Source organism: Remersonia thermophila, chromosome 6 (assembly GCF_042764415.1).
Source record: "Remersonia thermophila strain ATCC 22073 chromosome 6, whole genome shotgun sequence".
Taxonomy (NCBI): Eukaryota; Fungi; Ascomycota; class Sordariomycetes; order Sordariales; family Chaetomiaceae; genus Remersonia; species Remersonia thermophila.
In genome coordinates this window covers 1117986-1135757 of record NC_092222.1, presented here as the reverse complement: position 1 = coordinate 1135757, position 17772 = coordinate 1117986, and the positions used below count along the sequence as shown (strand labels likewise).

The 17772-nt window shown below is 63.1% G+C and overlaps 7 protein-coding genes across 7 annotated transcripts; 4 read left to right on the top strand and 3 right to left on the bottom strand.

The window, feature by feature from the left end:
* Positions 1 to 335: 335 nt before the first annotated feature.
* On the top strand, positions 336 to 2432 carry VTJ83DRAFT_6505 (uncharacterized protein; the record flags this gene model as incomplete). Its single annotated transcript, XM_071013224.1, has 2 exons — positions 336 to 557; positions 633 to 2432. 2 exons carry the CDS (start codon positions 336 to 338, stop codon positions 2430 to 2432), a joined length of 2022 nt encoding a protein of 673 aa, XP_070864132.1.
* Positions 2433 to 5634: 3202 nt separating this feature from the next.
* Positions 5635 to 8281, top strand: VTJ83DRAFT_6504 (uncharacterized protein; the record flags this gene model as incomplete). The annotated part of the gene is made up of 3 exons (XM_071013223.1): positions 5635 to 5903; positions 5980 to 7959; positions 8038 to 8281. 3 exons carry the CDS (start codon positions 5635 to 5637, stop codon positions 8279 to 8281), a joined length of 2493 nt encoding a protein of 830 aa, XP_070864131.1.
* Positions 8282 to 9322: 1041 nt separating this feature from the next.
* VTJ83DRAFT_6503 (uncharacterized protein) lies at positions 9323 to 11090 on the bottom strand (the record flags this gene model as incomplete). Its single annotated transcript, XM_071013222.1, has 7 exons — positions 9323 to 9468; positions 9630 to 9727; positions 9846 to 10117; positions 10226 to 10429; positions 10576 to 10764; positions 10864 to 10972; positions 11047 to 11090. 7 exons carry the CDS (start codon positions 11088 to 11090, stop codon positions 9323 to 9325), a joined length of 1062 nt encoding a protein of 353 aa, XP_070864130.1.
* A 931-nt stretch (positions 11091 to 12021) lies between these two features.
* VTJ83DRAFT_6502 (40S ribosomal protein eS10) lies at positions 12022 to 12958 on the bottom strand (the record flags this gene model as incomplete). Its single annotated transcript, XM_071013221.1, has 4 exons — positions 12022 to 12076; positions 12208 to 12570; positions 12807 to 12844; positions 12920 to 12958. 4 exons carry the CDS (start codon positions 12956 to 12958, stop codon positions 12022 to 12024), a joined length of 495 nt encoding a protein of 164 aa, XP_070864129.1.
* A 665-nt stretch (positions 12959 to 13623) lies between these two features.
* On the top strand, positions 13624 to 14607 carry VTJ83DRAFT_6501 (uncharacterized protein; the record flags this gene model as incomplete). Its single annotated transcript, XM_071013220.1, has 1 exon — positions 13624 to 14607. The coding sequence occupies one exon, from the start codon at positions 13624 to 13626 to the stop codon at positions 14605 to 14607; it is 984 nt and encodes a 327-aa protein (XP_070864128.1).
* A 425-nt stretch (positions 14608 to 15032) lies between these two features.
* On the bottom strand, positions 15033 to 16052 carry VTJ83DRAFT_6500 (uncharacterized protein; the record flags this gene model as incomplete). The annotated part of the gene is made up of 4 exons (XM_071013219.1): positions 15033 to 15067; positions 15161 to 15224; positions 15401 to 15513; positions 16004 to 16052. The coding sequence occupies 4 exons, from the start codon at positions 16050 to 16052 to the stop codon at positions 15033 to 15035; spliced, it is 261 nt and encodes an 86-aa protein (XP_070864127.1).
* Positions 16053 to 16679: 627 nt separating this feature from the next.
* VTJ83DRAFT_6499 (uncharacterized protein) lies at positions 16680 to 17474 on the top strand (the record flags this gene model as incomplete). The annotated part of the gene is made up of 4 exons (XM_071013216.1): positions 16680 to 16745; positions 16852 to 16867; positions 17015 to 17080; positions 17209 to 17474. The coding sequence occupies 4 exons, from the start codon at positions 16680 to 16682 to the stop codon at positions 17472 to 17474; spliced, it is 414 nt and encodes a 137-aa protein (XP_070864126.1).
* Between the last annotated feature and the right edge of the window lie 298 nt (positions 17475 to 17772).

Sequence of the window (17772 nt, the reverse complement as noted above, 5' to 3'; positions counted from 1 at the left end):
CCGGCTGGAACAGGCTTTTACTGACGGACACGTCGTCTCTGGAAACCTCGTGCAGGGGAGACAGACGGTGGGTGAAGTGCCGAGGGAATCACGGCGAAAGCTGTTGCCCGCCAAGAAACGCAGGACGGAGCCGTTGCGTGAGGCGAGCAGCGAGGTTTACCGCTATTATTACCATAGACGTTGTCAGCAACGCCGCCGGCCGGGGCTCCCTGAACGGACGGCTCTGGGCCGTGCGGTCTCGAGAACGGCGTGCTTGTGCTGCGGCATGACATAGAGCCATGGTCTCGATGCCGAGAGCGTTTCCCTCTTGAACGGTGCTCTTCGTTCCGGCGACCATGGCCGACTTGGACCTTGGGGCGGCCTTCATCCCGGCCCTCCACAAGCCGGCCGCCCTCTTGCCCATCGCCAAGCACCGCGAGGCTCTCCTGTACCTCGTCGAGACGTCCCCCGTCACCATCGTCATCGGCCAGACGGGGTCCGGCAAGAGCACGCAGATCCCCCAGTTCCTCGAGCAGGCGGGCTGGTGCGCCGACGGCAAGGTCATCGGCATCACGCAGGTACGTTCCCCGGAGGCGAGGCAAGGTGCCTGGCAGGTTTCACGCGCTGACCGGCCCTGGTCCTTGGGCCCCTAGCCCCGCCGCGTTGCCGCGACCACGGTCGCCATCCGGGTGGCCGAGGAGTACGGCTGCGAGGTCGGCCAGGAGGTCGGCTACTCGATCCGCTTCGAAGACGTGACGTCGGAGCGCACGCGCATCAAGTTTCTGACGGACGGCCTCCTCGTGCGCGAGGCCCTCGTCGACCCGCTGCTGTCCCGGTACTCGGTTATCATGGTCGACGAGGCCCACGAGCGCTCCGTCAGCTCCGACATTTTGCTGGGCCTGCTCAAAAAGATACGCCGGAAGCGGCCCGAGCTGCGCATCATCGTCAGCAGCGCCACGCTGCAGGCCGAAGGCTTCCGCCGCTTCTTTGAGGAGACGGGGGGGGACGGCCCCGGCCCCGGCCCCGGCCCCGTCGCCTCCATCATCAGCCTCGAGGGCAGGACGCACCCCATCGACGTCCTCTACCTCGAAAAGCCCGCCGAGGACTACCTCGACAAGGCCGTGTCCACCGTCCTGGACATCCACGCGTCCGAGGGCCCCGGCGACATACTCGTCTTCCTCACGGGCCGCGACGAGATCGAGCAGGCCGTGCAGGCCGTGTCGGAGCGCTCCGCCCGGCCGGGCGCCGGGCCCCCGTCCCTCCTCCCCTTGCCGCTCTACGCCGGCCTCCACGCCGACCAGCAGATGTACGTGTTCGAGCCGGCGCCGGCCGGCTGCCGCAAGGTCGTCTTCGCGACCAACATTGCCGAGGCGTCCGTCACCATCGACGGCGTCGCGTACGTGGTCGACGCGGGCTTCGTCAAGGTGCGCGCGTACAACCCGCAGACGGGCATCGAGAGCCTGACGACGACGCCCGTGTCCAAGGCGTCGGCGGCGCAGCGGGCCGGGCGGGCCGGGCGCACCCGCCCGGGCAAGTGCTTCCGGCTGTACACCGAGGAGGCGTACCTGGCGCTGCCCGACGCGGCGGCGCCCGAGGTGCAGCGGACCAACCTGGCGCCCGTCGTGCTCCAGCTCAAGGCCCTCGGGATCGACAACGTGCTGCGGTTCGACTTTTTGACCCCGCCGCCGGCCGAGCTGCTGGCGCGGGCGCTCGAGCTGCTCTACGCGCTCGGCGCGCTCGACGAGTACGCCAAGCTGACGCGGCCGCTGGGCTTGCGCATGGCCGAGCTGGCCGTCGAGCCCATGATGGCCAAGGCGCTGCTCGCGGCCCCGGGCTTCGGGTGCCTCGGCGAGATGCTGACCATCGCGGCCATGACGAGCCTCGGCGGCGGCGCGTGGGTGCAGCACGAGGGGGAGCGGAAAAGGAGCGAGAGCGCGCGGCGGCGGTTCGCGGCCGACGAGGGCGACCACCTGACGCTGCTCAACGCGTACCAGGCGTTTGCGACGCGGGGGAGGAAGGAGGCGAGGTTCTGCCAGGAGAACCTGCTCAACTTCAAGGCCATGGCGCGGGCGGTGAGCATCCGCGCGCAGCTGAAGCGGTACCTGGAGAGGTTCGGCATCCCCGTCGACGACGCGGAGACCCGAGGCTCGTCGTCGACGGCGACGGCGACAGCGCCGGGGTCGCAAAGCAAGGCCGAGCAGATCCGGCGATGCCTCACGGCGGGCTACTTTGCGCACGCGGCGCGCATGCAGCCCGACGGCACGTTCCGGCCCGTGTCGGGATCGACGGTGCTGCACGCGCACCCGAGCTCGGTGCTGTTCAACCGCAAGGCGGACTGGGTCGTGTTTCACGAGGTGGTCGAGACGGGCGACAAGACGTTTATCCGGGACATTACCAAGATTGAGAAGAGCTGGCTGCTCGAGTACGCCCCCGAGTATTACAAAGCCGGCTGAGGCGGTTTATCTTTGGGCGACATACCTAGGTAGGGCGGCTTGAGGCCGTCGGTTGGCCACCTACCTTGGACCTACAATACCTCTTTTTCCTCCCTGACCTGACCTGACCTGACCTGATCTGATATGATCTGATGTGATCTCTTGACCCTTCGGGGTCTTGGAGGCTCACTCGAATTGCTTTCTGCTCTACTACGTAGCTACTATACATACATGGCTTGCGCGAGAATCGGACATGCTCTTGCGCATTTCACCGCCGTTGCGGTACGCATGCTGTTGAAATTCATCGCCAGTCAGCACCGTTGTGGTGAGCCCCCGTCCAATGCTACCTCGGGTAGCGAGCTGTCATGGATGAGATCAGCCTTCGCCTAAGATAAGCCGACCGCCACAACGGCGCGTGGTGGCTCACGTTACCACGTCAAGGGGGATCCTTTTTGGGGTCAGGACTCGAGGCGTGTTCTCGGGCCTTCGAGACGTTCTGGCCGGTCGTACATACAGCCGATGCAACATACCTGTACATACCCGTGGACCCCACGACGCACAGCACATACGTCCCAACGACAAATCGACCAAATCGACCAAATCGACCAAATCGACCAAATCGATGCAGCCACGATGAGGTGCCTACATACCGTTTGTTCGGCTCAAGGCCAAGCAGCGTGATGCGACGACAAACGCGGTTGAAACAAGCCAGCCAGCGCATCCAAGCATCAACGCTGCTGCCGGGGTGTGGGGGGGGGGGGGGGGGAAAGGCTGCGTGGCACAACACAAGGCCACCACGCAGGGCCGCAGGGAGCAACGCAACATGTGAAAAGGGCACAAAGCAAAACACACCCTGGAACGCATGAAGGAGAATGTCGTTCTGGAATGTCTTGTTGCTTTGACAGCGCGCCGGGCTGCCCCGGGGAAAGCAAGAAAGAAAAAAAAAAACGGGGGTGCCTTCATCTCGGCAAAGAAAGAAGTTTCTCCTGTCCCCTGAGACGGACGAGGGCTTTGCTCTGGTGCATTGCCTATTCCGTTGGGTTCCCCCGTTCTGGACCGCGGGCCTCCCCCCCCCCCTGGCGCCTGCTCCCGGGCACGCGAGATTAGCGCCATCTGGATGCATTGCTGCGGCAAGCACGGTGCGGTAAGGTGCTGCGAGGTGCTGCGCAGGTACCACAGTAGGGTTCTGCATCTTCGGGAGCCGGCAACAGGGAAGAGGCCTGGAACGGTCTGCAAGGGGAGACTGGAACGTCTCACCGACTTGACCACCTCGAGGCTCATCATGACCAGAGAGATCAGATCCGTTCCCCTACACAGCAGTTATGTGCTGACGTTTAATTTCATTGGACCAACACCTCAGACAGATTGAGTAGAATGGAAAACAAAATCAGCCAGCTCTCAAGAAGAAGAAGAAGAAGGGGAGGGAAAAAAAAAAACGAACGGTGTTGAAGAAGAAGCGGAGCAGCGCAAAGCAGCGCAGGGCAACAGAGCTGCTCCGTTTTCTTCATCCAGTTGTGCTTTTTGCTTCACTTGATTCCATTCTGCAATTGGGCTTCTTTGTTTCCCCCCCTCCTCCTTCTTCCCCAAACGGCCCGCTCCCTTCGACCAGGGGACCCCCTGTCGGGCGTAAAGCGATTTTATTGGTGTGCCTGAGCGGTGACTGCAGCCCCGGGACATGGGGGAGGCCCCACACGTGGGACCTCCCCTTTTTTTTGATTGTGAGCGAGACGAAATTAGCGCCTTTCATTCGCTCGACAGAAGCTCCGCGACGCTGATGAAGAGTGGACAAAGTGGACAACCAACACAACGGCGCGCGCGCGGCGGCGGTGATGGCGGCGGCGACAGCGGCGGCGATGGGAAGCGAGCCGACATACTGCGTACGAGTGGAGGAGAGGGCTAAGGGACCCTACCTACTGGATGGATGGCTCTGACTGGCCTGACTGGCCTGTCCGGCTGACGGTTATGCGCCTGGGCGTGGGTGGGTGTCATGGACCGTCTCTCTCTTACCCTCTCTCTCTCTCTCCCCTCTCTTTCGCTCGCTCTCTCACTCGCTCGCTCGCTCGGTCCCTGGCTTGCATTGCTGCACCGCTGCACCACCGCTGCACCACCGCTGCTCTCCCCGAAACCAGACGGGTCCGGGGGGGGGGGGGGGGGGGCTGACCTCAGGAACCTTACCTTAGGCGGAAGCGTTGCGATAACGTTAGCTTACCCCCCCTTCCTCCCTGGCTGCCCATGTTCATTCCCGTCCCCGGTTCCCTTGTTGGGTCCCTGGTCTCTCTTTTTTTCCACTCTGTTGTGCCGTAACTTACACTACATACTGGTACTGGTCCCTCCCCCCCGGTGCCATCGTCAAGGAGTCCATGCTAGGGGGGTATCGCGGTCCCTTGTACCCTCTGTGGTCCCTGATCGAGAGCCGCCGTCGCTTCAGGATCCCGAGATGGAACTGAGGTCCGTAATTCCCCAACCAAGTTACACCCTTACCGTTTCGTTAGTACCTACCTCCCAAAGGTAATTCTTTGATTCCAATCCTTCTCTCGCTTTTGCCTCTTTCTCTCTTTCACCTCTCTCTCCCCTTTCATCCCCCCCACGACCGCTCTCGTTGTCGAGGAGGCCAGACGGCGAAATCCCCCCTTCCGACCTTTCGCCTCGTCGGACCAAGCCATCCTTCTCTCCTCCAGACGTTGCGATCATTCCACTCGTTTCGCGGAATTCCATTCCAACCCGGCCATCCACCGCCTACACCAACTCACTACTAGCCTGCTCTCGCCGGCGTTCCGCTCCTTTTTGGCACACCTTTGCCGACAAAAGCGACGACTTCCCTCGTCACCACCTTCGTTTCTTGCTTTCGCGTCACCGGCCTCGCCTCCGTCCCCGACGTGTCCATTCTTTTTTTTTTTGTTTCTTGTCGGGGTTTGCCCATCCTCTCTTGGGAACCTGACCAACAACGCCTTTCCGCTCGTGTCGTTGTATCTTTCGTTTTTTCTCTCCCTCGAGAGCTTGCTCACTCGGCATCCCGGACAAATCTGTCCCTCCTTCATCTTCTCTTGATGCTGCTTCTTGGGCCACGACTGTTATGACGAGCTTGTTTTCCACGCGATAGAGTCGACGTTTCTTTCCTCCCCCGGTCTAGGACCTTGAACGACACGAACACGCAATACAAACCACCACCTGTCGCCCGCCGCTGCGGATCCGCCAACCTGTCGCCTCCAACGTGTATAGATAGATGGTGCTTGCGGAGGAACATCGGCCGTCCACCATGGGAACGAGTGGATATGTTGGACGCCCTTACGCCATGGGCTCGAGGGTCCCGGCGATCGGGGCTCGCGGCTCGTCGTCGCTCGACATGGCCACGTCGACGCTGGACATGCGAGCCCCGTCTCGCGTCATCGTCCCTAGGGCCGCCCAGACAACCGAGGACTGCTCCGATCCCAGGATGTGCGAGAAGCCCGTCGGCTCGTCCGGCATGACCATCGCCATCGTGCTGGGCGTGTGGTAAGTGCGCCGTGAAACCAACATGAAAAAGTCCATCCTCGCTCACGCTTCCCCCCTTTTTTTTCTTTCTTTGCAGCCTGCCTCTGATCGCCATCACTTCGGTCCTCTTCTACCTGCACCGCCGCAACAAGAAGAAGCAGATGCTCGAGGACATGGAGGACCCCCACAAGTCGCTCGACTTCGGCCTCGAGCAAAAGGGCGGCCCCCAGAGCTCCCGCAAGAGCCTCATCAGCCGCGAGAAGGAAGGCGGCCATCCGTCCCGCTACCAGCGCCAGCAAATGTCCATGGACATGAACCTGACGAGCCCCTACCTCCTGCCCCCCGAGGCCCACGGCTCCCGCGAATCCCTCCACTCGCTCGCCCGGACCCTGCACGGCAACGAGGACCCCTACCGGCCCGTGGCCCAGTACGCCGCCAGCGAGACCGGCTCCATCCGCTCGTTCCGCACCGGCAACAAGCCCGGCTCCATCTACACCCGCTCCGAAAGCCGCGCCGAGGGCGGTCCTCGCTCGCCCGCCATCCACAGCCCTCCTCCGTTCCACCGCCAGGACTCGTACCCCAAGTCTCCCCTGGCCTCGCCTTCGCCCCCTCGCCTCAGGTCCGACAAGTCCATGTCGCCCCCGAGCAGCCCGCCCAGGGGTCCTCTGCCGCCCATCGGAACCGCCATCTCGCACGACGGGAACGGCCCCATCGGCGTCGCCCTCCAGGAGCCCCTGCCGGTCGCTCAGCGGTCCGCCGCGAGGCCCACGCCCGCCCCTTCGCAGTCGAACCCGGCCGACGCCGGCATGGCCGTCGAGTACGGCGAGGTCCGCAACCCCTTCGAGAAGCCCCTGGCCCAGGAGGTCGACACGCCCATCGACGATAGGCCCTCCGACATCGGCCTCGGCCTCACCACCGACGACCGCGCCGAGGGCCCCCGGCAGCCCCGGCACGACGACTCCCGCGCCTCCTCCTCGTATGGCAGCCGTTCGTCAAGCCCCGCGCCCCAGAGCCAGCAAGCGGCCTCCGGGTCCAAGCCGCCCGTCATCGCCGAGCCCGAGCCTCTCATGTACGGCGACATGGAGTTTGCCGAGATGCCCGAGCTCCCTCGCGAGGCCCGGTCGCCTTCGCCCGTCAACGGCAACAGCGCCGCCAACGCGAACCTGGACGTGGAGGAGCCCCGCGGCCGCAACATGCAGAGGATGTCGCACCTGTACGAGCAGCAGCAGCAAAACGCCGCCGCCCGTCAAAGCCAGCTGGGCGTCCCTCAGCAGGAAAACCGTCGCCTCTCGGTCGGCTACCGCCCGCTGCCGCCCGAGGAAATCCTCGACTCGGAGGATCCCGAGTACCGCGCCAACCGCATCCGCTCCTTTTACAAGGAGTACTTTGACGAGACCAGGCCCGAGGACCGGCCGCCGGTGCCTCAGCTGCCGCCTCAGCACCAGAAGCAGCAGCAGCAGCCGCAGCACGGCCAGGGCCAGGGCCAGGGCGCCAGCCAAGGCTACTACGAGGACTACGACCCTCAGTACATGCAGGACGCTCCCTACTTCGACCCCGCCACCAACTCCTTCGTCATGCCTTACGCTCAGCCCGTCTCGCGCCGCGCCATGACCCCTCCCCCCTCGGGCCAGCGCTTCCCCGGCCCCCGCGGTCCGCCACGCGGCGGCCCGGCCTTCCCGCCCAACATGCGCGGCCCTCCGCGCCCCGGCTCCTCCGTCTCCAACCAGATGGGCGGCCCCGGCGGGTCGCGCCCCGGCTCCGCCATGTCGGGTCCCTACGGCCGCCCGCGCGCCGGGTCGGCCATGTCGGGCAGCCGCGCCGGAAGCCGCGCCGGAGGCCCGCGCAAGCCCATGCCGCCGCCGGCCGACCTCACGACGCTGCCCACGCCGAGCAAGCTCAAGGACGACTCGCTCGCCATCCTCGGCGCCATCGACTTTGCCCCGCCCGAGAGCTTCGCCAGCCGCGCCCGCGGCCGGTCCCAGAGCCCGCTGGGCGAGCGGAGGCCGTACAGGCCCCCGGCCGCCGTGCACAGCCCGCTGGCCAACGCCTTTGAGGAGCTGCCCGCCCTGCCGAGCCCGTAAGTCTTTTTTTTTTGTTGTCCCGTCCAAGAGGAGATGGATCACGAGTCAAGACAAACGCTAACTCGCTTTCCCAGTCACCTCCTCCGCAAATCCGGTACCTTCACGGCCCTCGACTTTGCGCCGCCGCGCAAGTTTGTCGACTCGGACGCCCGCAGCGACGCCGGCTCCATCCGGAGCAACAAGAGCGGCCTGTCGGCCCTGCACGCCAGCGCCATCCGCAACGGCGCCGGCCGCGTGAGCAGGTTGCCGGGCGATCAGGTCTTCACCCAGTCGGCCATGGCGGAGACGCTGAAGCCGCAGTGGGGAATGCGCGATTAGAGGAAGAAACCCTAAAAGAAAAAAACAACGTACTCTGATACACGAATGAAATGGCGTTTTGAGTGCATTTCTTCCTTCGGCTGTGTCTGGCGCGCGCGGGCCGCTGGTTGTTTCTTTTTTTTTTCTTCTTCTTCGGTGCATGCCCCCTACCGGTTCGGGTCGTCGGGTTCGTTCTTCACTGCTTCTGGGTGGTGTCTCTTCTTCGGTGTCACGTCTCGTCGTCGTCATCATCATGGTGTGGTCGGCGGAAAAAAACGTTTCTCTCACTCTTGCAGCATGGATCGGCGTCACGCATCAGCAAAATTACATCAATCGCTTGTTCCTGGTTTCCTTTTTCTTGTTCTCTCTGGTCAAGGCTTCGCGGAGGGGGAGTCTTCGGGGGGGAAGACACAACAACCCCTTTCCTCGCTTCTACGCGAACCCCTCCCCAAGAGCCATGATGACCTCCCTCTTTCTCCGTTTTTTGGATGTGGTATTCATCATTCCCCTCTGCTTCCCCATTCGCGCCGAAAAGAAAAACCACCACCCTCCTATACGCGCCTCTCTGGGTTGCTCACCTTTTCATGGGCCGATGGGCGGCATGCTGCCTCTGGCTGGACTTGTGTGGGACACGGACGGTTGTTAGGTGCACGGCAAATCGGGGAAGGGGGAGAAGAGCATGACCATTGTTTTTGGGTGTGAAAGGGTTGGGGTTGTCGATGGCATTCGCACACATATACACACACACACACACAGCTAACCTATATATACATACACAATACTGTACATAGATGGGCGGAAATGAGGGTATAATGCTTGTTTGCTATTTTCACTGAACAACTTGTCTTTCTCTGGAACCATCTGATGCGTGTGATCTGTAGGTCCTTCATTCCTACGACAAACAGGGGAAGACGGGGGATGGGAGAGGATGGGACGCCGTGTGTGCCCCCCTCCCCTGAGACGGTGCCAGCGTATCGCACACAGCTCATCCGTCTCTTCGGAGGGGGAATCCCTCTCCCCCCCTCCTCAAAGACCTGTCGTGTTCGTCCGCCTGTCCCTGCCCTAGTCGTCAAACACGATGGCAGCCTTGATGGCCGTCTTGTCGCGGATGCTGGCCAGCGCCTCGCCGTACTGCTCCAGCCGAAAGGTCTTGTTGACGATGCCTTGGGTCTTGATGAGGCCCGAGTCGAGGTAATCGATGGTTTGAGCTGTTGGGTTGGGTTGGTCGAACCCTCCCGCCCCCACGGCGCCGGGTTCGTACCTGGTCGTCAGCCTTGCGCAGCTCAAGGCATCTCTTTCTCTCTCTCTCTCTCTCTCTCTCTCTCTGTGAGGGGGGGGGGGAAGCCGGACGCGGGAGAGGAAGACGTACGAAACATGTACAGCTGGGAGAAGGACCCGATGATGCGGATCTCGTCGCCAAAGATCTTTGCCGGCGGCCAGCTGACGCGGGCGGCGTTGGGGTAGACGCTGGATCGGGGTTTTTTTTTCCTTTTGTTTTAGCTTCGGCTTCCTTCCTTTTTTCTCCCACCTTCCCCATGCTCGACGGACGGATGGATGGATGGATGGATCGATCAACTCTACTCACCCGTACACCACCAACGTCCCGCCCCGGCGGCAAAAGTCGATGGCGCCCTCGAGGATGCGCGCCGAGCCCGTGGCCTCGACCACAATGTCGAACCCGTAGGGGTGCTCGGCCCGCAGGCGGTCCAGCGCCGCTGCCTGGGCCGCGTCGTCCCGCGGCAGCTCGACGTACGCCGTGGCCACGTCGAGCCGCCGCGCCGCGTCCATCTTGGGGCCGGGCGGGGCCGCGAGCGTGACGCGGGAGCACCCGTTGTGGCGGAGGAGCTGGGCGAGCATCTTGGGCGGCGAGAGCGTCAGCTCGCATGCGCACACGTACGCACCCCTCTCGAGAAGATATCAAGGAGAGAGAGCGAAAGAGAGAGACACAAAGAGAGCGGCCCATACCAAGCCGGTCGGCCCGGCGCCAAACATGAGCACGCTCGACCCCAGGCGCGGGCGGATCTTGTCGAGCCCGTGAGCGGCGCACGAGGCCGGCTCGATCAGCGTCGCGTCGACGTCGCTCAGGTTCCGGATGGGGAAGACCTTGGCCTGCGGGTACGCGCAGTACTCGGCGAACCCGCCGGGGGCGTTGATTCCGTGGGCGATCCACTGGCGAGAAACGACAAGAGGAGAAGGGCGTTTGGGTCAGTCACTCGGTCGCTCAATCGATCGGTCACCCGGTCACTCGGTCTGCCGGCCGGTCGTCCGCCGCTCCCCCCCGCCCTCTTCGTTTCCGTCGGGGGAAGTGGACCTACGTTCTCGCACATGAGCTTGTCGCCGCGGCGGCAGTAAAAGCAGCGGCCGCAGGGCTCCGAGGCGTCTGCCGCCACGCGATCGCCGACCCGAAAGTCGGTCACCTTGGGCCCGACGGCGGCAACCACGCCGACCGTCTCGTGGCCCGGGATGAGCGGGAACGTGGCGATGAACTCGCCCTCGTGGATGTGCTGGGCCCTGGCTGTTAGCATCCCTACCCCCCGTCGCCGTTTTGCGTGCCTGGAGGGTTGGCTCCGTGCTGGAGGAGGAGGATAAGCAGCAGCACGTACCAAGTCTGTCCCGCACACGCCGCAGGCCTTGACCTTGATCAGAACATCGTCGTCGCGCAGCGTGGGGAGGGGCACCTTGACGATCTCGAACTCCTCGGGCTTGTTGTATCTGTCGGCGGCCCCATCATCATCAGCCTGCGATGAACTCGGTTACGAAGCCAGCCGGAGGCTCAAGAAGCATACCTCAACGCCTTCATCTCCGTCGGGAGCGTCGGTAGGGAAGCCATCTTGTCTGAACTGGAAAGGACTGGAAAGGGGGGGGGGGGGGGTGCCAAGCCAGAGCGAGCTGTGTGAGAGAGAGGAGGGGGGGGGCAACAAACAAAGCCCGGCTGATCGAGCAAGGGTACAAGAACTCTTTGACACCAAGACTACCTTGCTACATAAGTAGACGAGCGCCCGTTTAGCGATTCTGTCGTTGAGCCGGAGCCAAGAATTACGGAGAGCCTATCGGAGACGACAGCGAGAAGCTGCACAAGGCAAGGATGGCGATGCAAACCCGGGTATCTGGAGCCCATGGGCCAGCGTCCAACAAAGGCTTGGCCCCTACACTGTGTAGGTTGTCGGCCCAAACCCACGGCCGACCGATTCCCGGGTGGCGCGAGCCGCCTACTGCGTATGTAGAACTCGGCATGGCGACAGACAAAGAGGCAGAGCGCAGAGAGAGAGACATGTCGACGATGCACAAAGTCGTGGGGCGGGGGGAGGTCCCCAATCATTAGCACGAACCACCGCGAGCAAAACACCAGGCACTCAACTTGTCCACCACGGCTCGATTCACCAACCCCCACTATCACGGCCCACGCGGCGAACCGATTGCGTCCCTCGGGTTTCTTCATAAACTCATCAATTCCGACGACCGGCCCGTCGCCTCAACACCGTGGGGGAAACCGAGAGGGAGCAAAAACCGTTATGACCGCAAATGAGGACCCTGACTGCGCGACTTTTTTCCGAATCGTTCTCTAACCACCAACTCCACGCCCAAACCATTCCGGTTCCTGGCGAGTTGGGCGCATTGCCGGTCGACCCTCTTGCTCTGTCGAAGTAGAGTACATGCCCGTGCCATGCCCTTATGTGCCATCATACCCTGGCAGCCCAAGCGAGAAGAATGCGAGTGAGAGAGAGAGAGAGACCGCGTGCAAAATTATCCGCCCTCATATCTTACGAGGGGGGAGCAGCAGCCTCACGGGGACGACCACGACCGAAACCACCACGGCTAGAGAGAAAGAGGGAGGGAGAGCCCAGCTGGTTAGCAAATCCTGAACCATCCTTCCTTTCCTCATCTTTCCAAAGCCCGCCCCCCGCCTGTCCCGAGAGGACGAAAAGAAGAAAAAAGAAAACACTCACAACTGAGGGTTGAAGTTGCCCGGCGCACCGCCATCCTTGTCCTCATCCCGGCGCCTGTAGCCGCCCTCCCGGTCGCCACGGTCGCCACGGCCGCGGCCGCCGAACCTCCGCTCGCCGCGCTCGTCGCCGCCGAGCATGCCGCGGGGCGGGGCGTGGGAGCGCTGCTGCTTGATGTGGGTGGCAGGAACGATCTCGGCGGGCAGGTGCAGCCACTCGCGGAGGTAGTCGAGACCCTCGGGGGTCAGGGTGTAGTAGTAGTATTGCCACGAGAACTGGGTCTTGACGTAGCCGCGGGACGTCAGGGACTGCATGGCCTTGACGACGTAGAGGTTGCGGATGCCCGTCTCGTGGGTCGACTCGTAGCTGCGGGCAACGGGTTAGCCATCCGGGTCCAGCAGGTTGGAGGCCCATCGGGGCGCTGGCGGCGGTGGTTCGAGCCGTGAGGAGCCAGCAGCAGCAGCAGCAGCAGCAGCAGCAGCAGCAGCCGTCGGACGGGGTATGGCGGTCGAGAACAAGGCGGCGTATGCCTCTCGAGGGGACAACGACGATCGAAACCGCAGGCTCGGGAAAAACCAAGAATCGGCGAGGGTGCAACCTACTTCTTCTCGGCGACCATGACGCCCTCCCGGAAGAGGTACTGCAAGCCCACGTCAGCTCTGCTTTCTCGCGTCGGTTTGCCGGATGGGACCGGCGCTCCCAGGAGCCAACCTACCTCATGGATCGCCTTGCGATCAGCCTTGGGAATAAGCATCTTGGAGGCTGAACCGGTTGTCGACACAATCTGCGAATTGGTCTTGGGGGGGGGTTGAGAGGGTCGGCGTTGCAGGGACGAGCTCTTCCAAAATTCAGGACGACAAGAGAGGGCGGATGATTTGTGGGCACGCGGCGCCAAAATTCCAATCCGGTAGGGCTCGGGGATGAGCGGGGCCTGCGCCACAGCTGGGCGCCCGGTCTTGGCAGCTGAGGGTGGGGCGGCCCGCGATGCGGCGTGGCTGGTGGCTGGTGGCAGCCGCGCCAAAAGTGGCTTGGCCCGCCTTCCAGCCTGGAACCTGCCCGTCGCGTGATTACGTAACAAAGCCTTGCCGCTCGGCGCATGGCAAAGGCAAGACGGACGATTTGATGAGAAGACGGCCATCACCCACCCACGCGCAACAACACACGGACCGCGTTGCCTTGCGGGATTCACACCCTCCCAGCGTCGTTCCGGAAGCTGAATGTTTTGTGCCTGACGGTGATCCTGGCCAGCACAACACAACGAGCGTGAAGGTGAAGTTTGGAGTTGGGATATCCGACCATCCATCGCAAGCGAGCCAGGCGATTTCTTCCAGTCCCCTTTCGTTTTTTTTTTTTTTTTTTTTTGGCTCCCGCCACGGCCATCGAGCCACCGTCGCCCCGTCCAACAAGGCAGCCGACACGATGGCGCCCAGCAAGATCAACGTGCTCATCACGAGCTTCGCCGGCACCGGCCTCCCTTCGACGCTCTCTCTCGCCCTGCCCCCCAGCACCCCCATCGCCTCCCTTGCCGACGAGCTCGACGCCCGCCTCCCGCCCAACGCCTCCATCGACCGCCTCCTGCTGACGACCCTCTCCGGCCGCCTCGTCCCGCGCCGTTCTGTTGCTGATGCTGCCGCCGCCGCCGCCGCCGCCGCCTCCCCTCTCTCCAGCCTCCTCTCGCCAGACCATGACTTTGTTGCCCTCCGCCTCGCCTGCCCCCTGCCCGGCGGCAAGGGCGGCTTCGGCAGCCAGCTCCGCGCCGCCGGCGGGCGCATGTCCAAGAAGAAGAAGAACGCGGGGCAGGAGGACAACGGGTCGTCGCGCAACCTGGACGGGCGGCGCCTGCGCACCGTCACCGAGGCCAAGGCGCTGGCCGAGTACCTGGCCATCAAGCCCGAGATGGAGCGGCGCGAGAAGGAGGCGCGCCGGAAGCGCTGGCAGGAGATCGTCGAGATGACGGAGCGGCGCCAGGAGGAGATACGCAGCGGCGGGAGCGGCGGCGGCAAGGCCTTCATGGACGGCAAGTGGGTCGAGGAGAAGGAGGAGGCCGGCGAGAGGACGAGGGAGGCGGTCCTCGAGGCCATGCGGCGGGGCGGGTACCGGGACAACCTGCTGCTGCAGGTGGGGAACGGGGAGGGGAGCAGCCGCGGCGCCGGGCCGGCGGGGAGCGGCGCGTCGTCCGAGGGGGATGAGGACATGCGGGACGACCAGGACGACGAGGAAGACGAGAGCGGCGGCTCCAAGGCCACAACGCCGCCTTCGGAGCCCGAGCCGCCGGTCGACGAGAAGGGCAAGGGCAAAGAAAAGGAGGTCTTGAAGAACCCCGCGGCGGCGCCTCCGCCGGTCAAGAAGTTCGCCGGGTTCGACGACGAGGACGAAGAGTTTATGAGCTCGGACGACGAGTAGGACGGGGAAACCCCCGGGAGGAATGCCCCAGGTTGTTGATGTTTGTAATGTGCTAGCGGATGGCCGAACCGGGCGTGCGTAGAACATGGCCTATGGGCCGTTGGGAGAATTCTTTAGGCGGCGTTTTGGGATGGCGTTGGAGGTTTGATCACGGCAACTACGCAGAATCACAAGACACGGCGGTTCGCCGGCTGGAGCGACGACCGCAGCATCCAACATGCATGTGCCACGAGTCCTTGGTTCACACCATGACGAGCGCGGGCCAACAATGGACACCCAGAAACTCTCTGTGCATTCCTCGCCGTCACCTATCGAGTCTCTTTCTACCGTGACAAGCCCGGGACAAGGTCCATGACGTCGTCGTCCCTCGCCTGGCTGCCACGCCTTTCTACCCCTCGACGACCTGCAGCAGCAAGTTTCTCCCTTTACTGGTCCAGACGGGCCGGGAAGTTGCCAGCCTCTGCGGATGGGTGCGATGTGTTAGCATGCCTCTCCTTCTCTCGCAAGCACGTCGTCGATCCGCGCTGGCGTGTGTGAATCACCCGAAACGTACCTCTCTGGGCATCCCACCGCTCATACCATCCGCTGGGGCAGAGCGACCGGTAGGCCAGCCAGAACTAGCGCGGGCGGACCGTTAGCAGACGAGCCTCTTCTGGGGTCCACGGGGCGCGCCCTTCTCTCCGTCGCGGTGTTGGCTGGCGAGCTTGGAGGTGAACCACCTCCCCCTCCTCGAGCCAAGATCGACCGAGAAGGCAAAACGCGGGCCGTCGACAGGGTCGGGCTTGTTTCTCACCTGGCGGCAGGGAGCAAAGTCCTCGCCCTTGGCAAGGATGCACTTGTGGTAGTCGACGTAGTTCTGCCAGCAGTGCTTGGTCTGGTTGACGTTGGGGAAGCGGGCGTCGACACCTAGAGGGAAAAGCGAGCGTCCTCGTTAGAAATGCGCCATCCAGGACCCGAGCCCCAACGGTTGCATCGTCCTCGTCGTTGCCGTCATCGAGGTTTGTCGTCGCTGCGTCGCCGTCCGATGCTCTTTTTTTTTTTTTTTTTCACCGTCGTCCCATCACCCCCGATCCTCCTCCTCCTCCTTCTCCTCCTCCCAAGTCCTTCCTCCCCCCTCCTCTTCTTTTCTCCATGACGTAAACAGAAACAACTCCTCCCCCTCCTCTCTCCGCATCTCAAGACGACTGCATCGAAGCCAACAAGGAAAACGGTGGGTGGGGGGGGGTGCATACCAGCTGGCGACGTGGTCAGCGAAACGTTGATCCCCATACGTGGTGCACACACAAAAGGATGAGGAGGGACCCCCCGGATCAGGCCATCCTGGAATTTCTCGCGCCGAGGCAATTTGCCTGGGCGGGCCGGGGGGAGAGGGGACGGCGGTGGTGGCTGCACATACCAGTGACGAACTTGAAGGGCTTGGTAACGCGCTCGTCGTCGGACGACATGGTGGGCAAGCGTATCGCGGTGTCAATTGAAGCAGCGGCGGGTAGCGGGTGTGGTGTGTGGTTGTCGAGTCGGAGCTCGGAGAGAGGCGGGTGGGATGGGAGAGCGGCAAAGTCCACCTCAGGTCCCCAGTCTTTTGCTTGGGAAAGGTCACCTAAGGGCAGCTTTCAGTCTGGGCGGGAAATCTTGGCACGCGCCTCTCCCGGGCCCCGGGCATGACGGAAACCCGGCGCCACAGGCTGGAGGCAAGGTGGGGGGGAGCCAGCCACACCCGGTGGACCCGGTAGAAAGCATGCCACATGCGCCACGATTTTTTGCTCGCCCACATGCGATCCGGGCAATGGAATTGCCCTCTGGGCTTGGCCCCGGGTTGTGTGGGCTGATGTTGCCCAATGGGAATGCGGGGACGTGCTCGAACAAGGATGGGAACCGAGCTCCTCATGGCTCGACCTGGAACCAACTTCCCGAAGCTTTCCTTTACCCCAGAGCGGGCTTGCTGCTGCGCAACACTACCATCACCACCACCACCACCACCACCACCACCGCCGCCACACAGGCCACGGCAACACATCCTTTTCCCCGTCCGCCCCAAGGCACACTCTCCCCTCCGTTTTTTTTCCTCTTTCAAAATGTTCGCTACCCGGGCTATGCGGAACATGTTCCGCCCGACGGTTCGCCTGATGCGGCCGATCCCGGTGAGTGGCTTGTCGTTTTGCGCCAGTTTTTATGGATTGCGTCAGAACCTCAGGTTGGGGTGGGGGAGGGGACCGTACGGACTGACTAACCCACGTCGTGATACAGAAGGAGGAGCAGGCTGGTACGTACAAGGCCAATTGGGCCGCGACGACCCCGAAACGAGAGTGAAGAGGATTGGCAATGCATCTTGCCGGCAGGAGAGAGAGAGAGAGGCAAAAAGGACCCAGGCTGACCCGAGTCTGCTATCAACGCCTTGCGAACCCAACAGCGCACACCGTCTCGCAGCGTCTCCGCTCCCGCATCAAGTCGGTCCCGCCTGAGTTGTACCCCCTTGGTGAGCAGCTTCCCTCCCCCCCCCTCCTCCCTCGGAAAAAGAGCATGCCGCCGCGCGTGCTCGTGTTGGCGTTGATTTTCATCATGCTCATGCTGGCATGTCTTGTCATGTTCCGCCCCGCCCGCCAGCCGTCGTCGTCGCCTTCGCCGTCTCGGCTGCCATCTACTCGAGCACGCGCCACCTGATTGTCGACAAGACCATCCGCCTCAAGAGGCAAAACCGCGCTGCTGAGGCGGCCGCCCACCACCACCACGCCGCCGTGGAGCACCACGCCCCGGAGCCCACCCCGGAGCCCGCCCCGGCCGCCGAGCCTGCTGCCGAGCCTGCGGCTGAGCCCGTGGCTGAGGCCGCTGCCGAGGCCGTCGAGGCCAAGGAGGAGAAGAAGGAGGAGTAAAGCCGAGGCAAAACAAAAGGGAAGGCTGCGACCGGGTGAGGTGGTGGTTCCGGAAGAGAGGGATGATGCGCCAGAATTTTCTCTAGATGGGAGGGAGGGAGACTTTGTATATTGACAGGCAAGAACATGGGACCTGAAGATGTATCATTGTCATTGTTCTCCCCCTCCCCTCCGCCCCCCGTCCCCTCCTCCTCCTCCTTTTCATGATCGTATCTCTTCTCCCGACATGCCGTGATCCGCCATGGTGACCCGATGCGGCCGACCGGCCGTGCGCATTCTTTCCGCCGCTTTCGTTTTG